At 40.1% G+C, this 9,428-nt stretch overlaps 1 protein-coding gene across 1 annotated transcript; it reads left to right on the plus strand.

Annotated features, from left to right (window-relative positions):
• Positions 1 to 774: 774 nt before the first annotated feature.
• Positions 775 to 9,130, plus strand: LOC109966034 (translocating chain-associated membrane protein 1-like 1). The gene is made up of 11 exons (XM_020610592.1): positions 775 to 901; positions 2,127 to 2,190; positions 2,330 to 2,448; positions 3,548 to 3,664; positions 3,747 to 3,805; positions 4,267 to 4,351; positions 7,323 to 7,393; positions 7,580 to 7,684; positions 7,795 to 7,938; positions 8,115 to 8,275; positions 8,412 to 9,130. The coding sequence occupies exons 1-11, from the start codon at positions 782 to 784 to the stop codon at positions 8,483 to 8,485; spliced, it is 1,119 nt and encodes a 372-aa protein (XP_020466248.1). The 5' UTR covers positions 775 to 781; the 3' UTR covers positions 8,486 to 9,130.
• Positions 9,131 to 9,428: the final 298 nt, after the last annotated feature.

Raw genomic sequence — 9,428 nt, forward strand, 5'->3', positions numbered from 1 at the left:
TATTTCAGTACATGTGTAAGTTAACATAGGCCTACAATGGTAAAACTCAAGTAAACTAAAATACTTTAAAATTCTATACAATAGGCTACAGTACAGTACAGTAAATACTTCCACAACTGGTCCCACTGTTGTATATAGAGTAGCCTATATACCACCATAAACACTGGCATCAGTATTTACCACAGACATAAATAGCGCTGTGACAGTCTTAACAGATAATATCACTAACACAAGCACTATTTTTATATTTATAGCAGGGCTTTTGCATTAGTGTGCAGTGATTTTTTATGGGTAAGGCTCATAGGGTTAGGCTACTCAGTGTAGAATGAAAAAATCGCGATTTTATCAATTTAAAATTACATTTACAACATAGAGTATAAAATCTGAATCTGAATTCGCAAGCTACTGTGTAGGTGTGGTGAGCTTTAAGTCCGCTTTGCTTATCTCTGCTGTTATCAAATGTTCTAAGAAAACTGGCTTCTCCCTTGTAGTACGTGAACGCACCAAGGGCCTGGGTTCTCCTTTACGTCAAAGCACTGGGCGGTTCATGAATGGGGTTTTGAAGTGGGAGGACCCATTATCTCACTTTACCAGGAGGAAAAGTGGGTGTTGTTTGGTTTGGTGTGATGTATCTTCATGACTGTTTTTAAGCACATGAGCAGCGGTTCACTGTGCTTAGGGACTGCGATCGGCCCAGAGCAGCGTTAACATCCATCAGCAGAGACACAGGCCAACAGCAGCCGTACGGCAGGGGGGAAGCTAGCTCCAGTGTTCGTGAGCAATGGGTTTCCGTAAGAAGAACAAGAGTCCGCCGGTGCTGAGCCATGAGTTTGTGATCCAGAATCACGCCGATATGGTTTCGTGTTTGGCCATGATCATCCTCCTCGGCCTGATGTTCGAGGTACTGTGTGGTATGGCAGGAAAAGCGCAGGCGCTGATTTTAGCCGAATGTTATTAGCCGCTGCTAGCTAGCGTTAGCTGACATGGCAGCAGCACCCGAGGGGCAGGGCACTAGACTGTCTCTGTCCTCATGTATCTCACCATTTTCCAAGAAGGATGGCGAGCAGGCCCAGTGGTACAACTAACAGGTCATTTTGCCAGTCAGCAAATCAATACATGATGTACTACTGACTGTTTAAACGACATATTTATCCTTCCACTGGCCTGTCCCACCTAAACTCAGCTGACAGACTAAAAACGTTTTGAAAATATCTTTCCACTTTCCAGATCTCCATTTAGTTAAGATTTTATCTTAACATTTATCTTTGGAGAGCGGTGCTAACATGCAGGGGAAAGTGAAGCTCATAATACACACTCACCCTGATGCAATGATGGCCATTGTAATAAAGGCAGTGAACTTTAAATATACCTAATTTTGTAAGAGAATCCTGGGAGCCCCTCCAGTCAGCCTCTGGAGGTCTCCACACCCCCGTTATGACCTCAGTATGTGCATGAAATGATGAAGTTTGATACCACAAGACTAAACCAGGATTGAGTCATTAAGAATCAGGGTCCAGGTTAATCTTTGCTAATTCGACACATCCTTACCCTCTTTTCCAGCACAAACTCGGGTATAAGCCCTGTTTATTGATTGATTGAAAAATGTGACAGGCACCTATAAATACAAATAGTAAGTGATGGTCACTTAAAAATTCAAACAGTTACAGGTTGTAAAAAATATAGTTTCAATGTTTCATACTTTATACACAAAAAACTGAAAATGTAAGAATTAAAATATATGTAATACTGTTTTAAATATGTAATACAGTTTTATTTTGACTCTTGCATCTTTTTATGCCCGTAAGTCACTAAATATTCATTACATTTTAAACGTTTCTTTTTAGTGGCCAGCAGACATGACTGGTGTGTCTAGCTTGTTCCGATATGATATATATAAGTAAAATTTGTTTGCTATTAATTAAACATGCTCAACATGTTCACTGATCAATGCACAGACTCCAGAAAGGTAACACAAGTGAGCATAACATGGACAATCTAAGGGGATACAATGCTAGTATATCCACATGATGATTTGGCCTCCTTTGAAGGAAATCTGCCAGTGATCATTGACAGACCTTTACTCTCAATGTCAGTTCAATAATATTGTTTCTCTCTTGTTGTTCCAGGTCACAGCAAAGTTTGCCATAATGTTCATCACAGTCCAGTACAATGTTACTACACAAGTTCTCGGTGAGCCATATGTCCAGTAATCAGTTGGAAAAAAAAAAACTTTAATTTGTTAATAAGGATTCCCTGCATCTGATTTCTGATTGATTATTCTACATCTCTAGCCAGTGTTTAGCTTTACAGTTCTTTAATTTTTTTGCAGATGAGACGAGCGAGCCAGCGAACCTTTACCAGTATGGCCCTAAAGATGTGGCCACTGTGTTTTTCTACTTGCTTATTGCGGTCATCCTTCATGCCTTGATACAAGAATATATTCTTGATGTGAGTATCCAAGCTCGGCACCCATCATACTGGTTCACATCATCTTCCCTTTGGAGCACTGGCTTATTTATTTATGCATTTTTATCTTTTTAATTTTGTTTTCATAAATATGGTATGCGGTATACATATTATGGTATAAATGAAACAAACTCCTCATCTGTAACTTATCACAAGTCTGTTTTTACAAGAATTGAAGTAAATCGTAATATTGTCTGTGTACAGTAGTGTTTGTCTCTACAGTATGACTAATGTTTGGTCTATGACTGTTCATTCTGCAGAGCTCTGTGTGCACGACCACATAATGACTGAAACTATAACATCTTTTGGCTTTGATGCCAAGTCCCAGTGGGGTGTTACTAAGAGAGAAAACATATTTATTCAGAAAATTAGTTGAGCAGCTGTGGGGTTGGATAGAGCGGTCATCTCCCAATCGGAAGGTTGGTGGTTAGATTCCCAGTCTCCCCAGTCCGCATGTATGTGAACCATGTTCAACAGTGTACAAGGAATTTTTAAAAATATGTCCGTCTTAAAGAATAGGTTTACATTTTTTTTACTGTATGTCTGTTTCAAAACCGTAGTCAGAACCCATGTAACTATTAAAATATAGCTATAATTACTCCTCCACTTCATAGAGGTCATTAAAGGATCCCTTCCTTATGCACATACAGTTTAAGAGATGGGGTAAAAATCAGCAGCCCTTGTTTTTGTGGAAAAATACATTCTATCTGGGGCTCTGTGACACTTTGACATGTGGAGCGGAGGATCAAAACCAGCCCTGCGATCAAGAGATGACCCTCCTGAGCTGCCCAGATTGAAGACAGGTTTAAAAAGAATGCAGTGTTATCCCATGAGGTCAAAGAACTACAATTACAATATTTTTGGAAGAAGGAAAATGAGGAAAACCTACATGGTTACTCTAGTTAATCTAATACAATAATTATAACTCAGTAATGGGCAGGTTTTTTTATACTTAATCTTTTTTCCTTAAAAATCAGGTAGTGAAAATGTATTCACAAATATTTTTGTTCTGAAATGAGATGTTAACAGGTGAAATGTGATGAATGTGTTCACCTTGTGTAATGTTTTTGTTTATTTTCAGAAAGTGAACAGAAGGTTGCACCTGTCAAAAACCAAACACAGCAAGTTCAACGAGTCTGGGCAGCTTGCAGCCTTCTACCTGTTCTCCTTTGTCTGGGGCTGCAGCATCCTTACAGCGGTATGAGGGTCAGGAGTCACAGAAACACACTGTGCCACTGCATTAAGCTTTACCTTACACAGTGTCTCTGCTTCTCTGACAGGAGGACTTTGCAAGAAATCCTACTTTCTTATGGGAGGGTTACCCACACACTCACATGGTGTAAGTCAAGATTTATTGACTCCTGCACATCATAAGATTGTATTTTATAACTGTGATTAAGCCCAGAAAAGTGAAGCACTTCATTCCAGTTATAAATGAGCTAATTTATTGGGAAGGATTTTGATTCAGCTGTATTCTGAGCTTTAGCAGTTTCAGCTCTGCTTTTATAATGCATGATGCACTTGTGTTTTTCATGTGATTTTTGGAGTTTGTCATTATTTTCTATATTCAGTCTGAGCATTCAATGAGGAAAAACATCAAAATATACAGATTGTGTTTCGGATTTTGGGTCAAGCTATGTTCTTTTCTCTTTTCTTTTTTGTGACTTGTTGTGGATGTCAGTGTATTTTAAATTGCTACAAAATAGTGCAACATGCAGCACAAGATTAGTTGTATATTAATGTGATATAATTTCTGTCCATGCCAAAATAACACCCAGGCACAACCTGTGTTTTGTCTAGTTTTCAGGTCAAGTTCTTCTACATTTGCCAAATTGCCTATTGGCTCCACGCACTTCCTGAACTGTACTTTCAAAAAATACGGAAGGTAAGGTACAGTTAAAAAGTTATGTTCTATAAAATGTTTTTGCCCTATGTTAGCAGAGCATCAGCTTTTTTATATACAGTGCCTTGCGAAAGTATTCGGCCCCCTTGAACTTTGCGACCTTTTGCCACATTTCAGGCTTCAAACATAAAGATATAAAACTGTAATTTTTTGTGAAGAATCAACAACAAGTGGGACACAATCATGAAGTGGAACGAAATTTATTGGATATTTCAAACGTTTTTAACAAATAAAAAACTGAAAAACTGGGCGTGCAAAATTATTCAGCCCCCTTAAGTTAATACTTTGTAGCGCCACCTTTTGCTGCGATTACAGCTGTAAGTCGCTTGGGGTATGTCTCTATCAGTTTTGCACATCAAGAGACTGAAATTTTTGCCCATTCCTCCTGCAAAACAGCTCGAGCTCAGTGAGATTGGATGGAGAGCGTTTGTGAACAGCAGTTTTCAGTTCTTTCCACAGATTCTCGATTGGATTCAGGTCTGGACTTTGACTTGACCATTCTAACACCTGGATATGTTTATTTGTGAACCATTCCATTGTAGATTTTGCTTTATGTTTTGGATCATTGTCTTGTTGGAAGACAAATCTCCGTCCCAGTCTCAGGTCTTTTGCAGACTCCATCAGGTTTCCATCCAGAATGGTCCTGTATTTGGCTCCATCCATCTTCCCATCAATTTTAACCATCTTCCCTGTCCCTGCTGAAGAAAGCAGGCCCAAACCATGATGCTGCCACCACCATGTTTGACAGTGGGGATGGTGTGTTCAGGGTGATGAGCTGTGTTGCTTTTACGCCAAACATAACGTTTTGCATTGTTGCCAAAAAGTTCGATTTTGGTTTCATCTGACCAGAGCACCTTCTTCCACATGTTTGGTGTGTCTCCCAGGTGGCTTGTGGCAAACTTTAAACGACACTTTTTATGGATATCTTTAAGAAATGGCTTTCTTCTTGCCACTCTTCCATAAAGGCCAGATTTGTGCAGTATACGACTGATTGTTGTCCTATGGACAGAGTCTCCCACCTCAGCTGTAGATCTCTGCAGTTCATCCAGAGTGATCATGGGCCTCTTGGCTGCATCTCTGATCAGTCTTCTCCTTGTATGAGCTGAAAGTTTAGAGGGACGGCCAGGTCTTGGTAGATTTGCAGTGGTCTGATACTCCTTCCATTTCAATATTATCGCTTGCACAGTGCTCCTTGGGATGTTTAAAGCTTGGGAAATCTTTTTGTATCCAAATCCGGCTTTAAACTTCTCCACAACAGTATCTCGGACCTGCCTGGTGTGTTCCTTGTTCTTCATGATGCTCTCTGCGCTTTAAACAGACCTCTGAGACTATCACAGTGCAGGTGCATTTATACGGAGACTTGATTACACACAGGTGGATTCTATTTATCATCATTAGTCATTTAGGTCAACATTGGATCATTCAGAGATCCTCACTGAACTTCTGGAGAGAGTTTGCTGCACTGAAAGTAAAGGGGCTGAATAATTTTGCACGCCCAATTATTCAGTTTTTTATTTGTTAAAAAAATATATATATATATCAGTGGCCCTTGTAAAACTTGGTGCTTTACAGGCATACCATCCATATTACCTCTTAAGGAGTGGATAAGAACTTGAAACAACAATATGTAACATTTTTACATTAAAATAACAGCTTCAAAATCATTTTGCTGTCCCTCTGACATGTAATAAGGTGAGTGGCATCTCTTCCATTACCACTGTTTACCTGGATCATCTGTTATTGCACCATGTAAATTTGGATCACCGTCCTGGAGACCTCTTGCGTAACACTTTACAACACCACGTCACACACAACTACAACCCTTCAGCTCTAGTTCTAGAAGAAGGCAGAGGTGGCAAAGAGACCGAAAAAGGCCATGTTGGAGGCAGAGAAAAATTAGAGTGACCAAACAGTAAAACTATAGAAAGAACTGCACTATTGGCAACGTATGAATTATACTTTGTAAATGAGCAGGGTTGCTGTAAAGTACTGTTACTACTGTTCCGACGTCAGCTGTAGGGATCTGCTAACACGAAAACAACAACAACAGCACGACAACAGAGTGCACATCTCTCCTAACTGCTAACACGAAAACAACAACAACACGACAACAGAGTGCACATCTCTCCTAATGCTATTTATGAAATAGGCTGTAACCCTGTCGATGTCATCCCATCTCACAGAGATTTCTGTTTTTTCCAGATGTCAAAAGTCATCTTCCTCCAACCCCCAAATAAATTAATTCATCTCACACCAGAAAGTTTGGTCAGCCTTTGTCATGGTCACACCAAAAAAGCCTAACAAACCTACCTCGGCTAGCTTGTCATAAATTACACTGCCCAATGTGTATTATGTGCAATATGAGACTATATCATGTTGCCATCATCATTTCATTTGATTACACACATCCACATTCAAATGCTTAGCAGACTATCTGAAAATACAAGCAGTATTTCAGTAAAACAAACAAAAAAAAGCCATTCTTATTTGTGATTCTTTTTGTTATGAGTGTTCATCTTCAATGTCACGATAAATAAAACTATGGAGAGTTGTATTTGTATAAAATCCTGTAATATTGCTTTACCATTCTGTGGCTTCTGACAATTTCTTTCCTGGTTCAGTAACAGCTTCAGCTTGTAAACAAATGCACATGTACCACCCTCCATGAGGAGGGGTCAAAGTGCAACTGGTATTTATGGCATTAGTGTAAAAGTGAATTATACTCAGCATCTGTAGAGGGCGCCAAACAGTCAAAGTACTTACTGGGGCTTTAAGGCCCTCATTCTTACATCCTATATGTCAGCTAATGATAAACGTCCTTATACCAGTTGATGAGTACAAAGATTTCAGTGCTCTGAGCCTATGTTTTGTCAGTGAAAAACATTTCCAGTAAATGAAGCTGTCATGTTGGATGTGAAAAGTACTGATACAGACTCTCTTCTGCTCTCTACAGGAGGACATCCCCCGCCAGCTCTATTACATTTGCCTTTATGTTGTCCACATCATTGGTGCTTATGTCTTAAAGTGAGTGAAATAGTGTAGTTTTCTGTGTAAGGATGAATGAAACAATATTCACAAGAAGAATATTCCATCTTTATTCCTCATATAAACTCTTGCTCACCTGCACATCACTTTTTGTTTCTTCAGGCCCTGAATTGTCCTCATTTATTTCTGTGTTGCCTTCCCTCTCTCTGTGTCCTGTCTGTTCAGCTTCCACCGACTGGGCCTGGTATTGCTCGTCCCTCACTACCTGGTGGAGCTCCTGTTCCATGCTTCACGCCTTTTTTACTTCAGTGATGAGAACAAGCAGAAAGGGTAACGTTTTCCTAGCATGTATTGTTTGGTGGATAGCAGCACCTTGCCTGTCTGAGCAACCTGATGTCATATCTTTTTTTTTTTCTTTTTTTTTTTTTTTACCTTTATAGTTTTACTCTGTGGGCCCTGCTTTTTGTCATCGCCCGCCTCCTCACCCTCACACTCTCAGTTCTGACGTTTGGCTTTGGGCTGCCCCGTACAGAAAACCAGGGCTTTTCCTTAGCTGAAGGCAACTTCAATGTTCTCACCATAAGGCAAGTCCAGATGGCAACGTACAGGGAGAGCTCTTAATGCCTCATACCTCGATAATTTACCACTGGTATTGTGCTTAAAGACAAATTAAAAAAAAAAAAAAAGGTCAGTGTTTTGTTTTCATGTTCAGCAGCTGAATCACTTTAACTTCTTAAATTGTGTCCTCCCCACTTGTCAGGATGACTTGTTTGGCAGCTATCTGCCTTACGCAGGCCTGGATGATGTGGAAATTCATTAACTTCCAGTTGAAAAAGTGGAGGGAGCACAGCCAGAACCAGGCCTCAAAGAGGAAGACGCAAAGTCCAAAGAGCACGCCTCACAAAAGGGATCCTACAAGGGGTGAGTATTCAGGAACGTCAGCATCTGGTCAGTTGTGATTTTGTGTTTTAGTTTATATTTTAAATACTTAATGTGTAAGATTTGTTTGCTGTACAGTATATCACCTTAATTGAGGATGTTTCTGTCCACTTAACAGGTGGTGCTGCCAATGGGGTTGTGAAATCTGAGGATAAAACATCACCACGGGCAAGAAAAGCCAAAGCTTCGTAGAGATGGAAAAACTGGGGGGACTGAGTGAGGGAGTTCTGACAATGTGACATTGTCTCTACACAACTCCACATTTTCTCTACTGCTCTCCAAAACAACTATGTAAGCGCACTAAGAAACCTTACATAACTGTCCCTTTGGGGTTGAAGTTCTCTATGGAGAAGTTCAGTGTTAACGGTCTGCTAGAAATGTTTATTATTAATATGGGTTCTCAACAGATGGGACATGGGCAGAACAGAGCTGGTTTTGATGCTTTAACAGGTAGATACAGCTCTTCAAAGTGTCCTTTTGTGTGGAACTCTAATCGCTCTTCGGGTACTTTAAACTGAGTTGTTCTTCAGTAATTTCACATTAAATTAGTTAACATCACAGTAAGGTACCTTAAAAAGCTAATTTTGACTTCAGGGCAACTTAATATAAAATGGTAATGTACAGATTAAATGTACGAGTTGTCATTTTAAGTTAGGGCCTTATTCAGTTCAACTCACAGAACAGGCCACTGGATCATGTCCCAAAATAAAACCTTTCTGCTCTGCAGGACATATCATGCTGTTGTCAGGAAAAGATCCTAAATGAATATCAAATCAAATCAAATTTTATTTGTATAGCGCCAAATCACAACAAAAGTCATGGGAGAGAGGAGGCACAAAGTTAGTAATGTGTAATGGTGGCATATAGAAGCATAGGGAGAGAGAGGAGAGGAGAGGAGAGAGGAGGGGAGGGGAAAGAAACTCAGAGCATCATGGGGCCCCCCCAGCAGCCTAGGCCTATAGCAGCATAACTAAGGGAAGGCTCAGGGTCACCTGATCCAGCCCTAACTATAAGCTTTATCAAAAAGGAACGTCTTAAGTCTAATCTTAAAGGTAGAGAGGGTGTCCGCCTCCCAAACTGAGACTGGGAGTTGGTTCCATAGGAGAGGAGCTTGATAGCTAAAGGCTCTGCCTCC

Source organism: Monopterus albus, unplaced genomic scaffold (assembly GCF_001952655.1).
Source record: "Monopterus albus unplaced genomic scaffold, M_albus_1.0 scaffold106.1, whole genome shotgun sequence".
Classification (NCBI taxonomy): Eukaryota; Metazoa; Chordata; class Actinopteri; order Synbranchiformes; family Synbranchidae; genus Monopterus; species Monopterus albus.

Bases quoted from the DNA above. Each gene is read 5' to 3' on its own strand.
- LOC109966034 (XM_020610592.1), top strand. From the start codon at position 782: ATGGGTTTCCGTAAGAAGAACAAGAGTCCGCCGGTGCTGAGCCATGAG. The intron at 3,806-4,266 runs GTAAGTCAAGAT...TGTTTTGTCTAG, and splicing joins TACCCACACACTCACATGGT to TTTTCAGGTCAAGTTCTTCT. The intron at 4,352-7,322 runs GTAAGGTACAGT...TGCTCTCTACAG, and splicing joins ACTTTCAAAAAATACGGAAG to GAGGACATCCCCCGCCAGCT.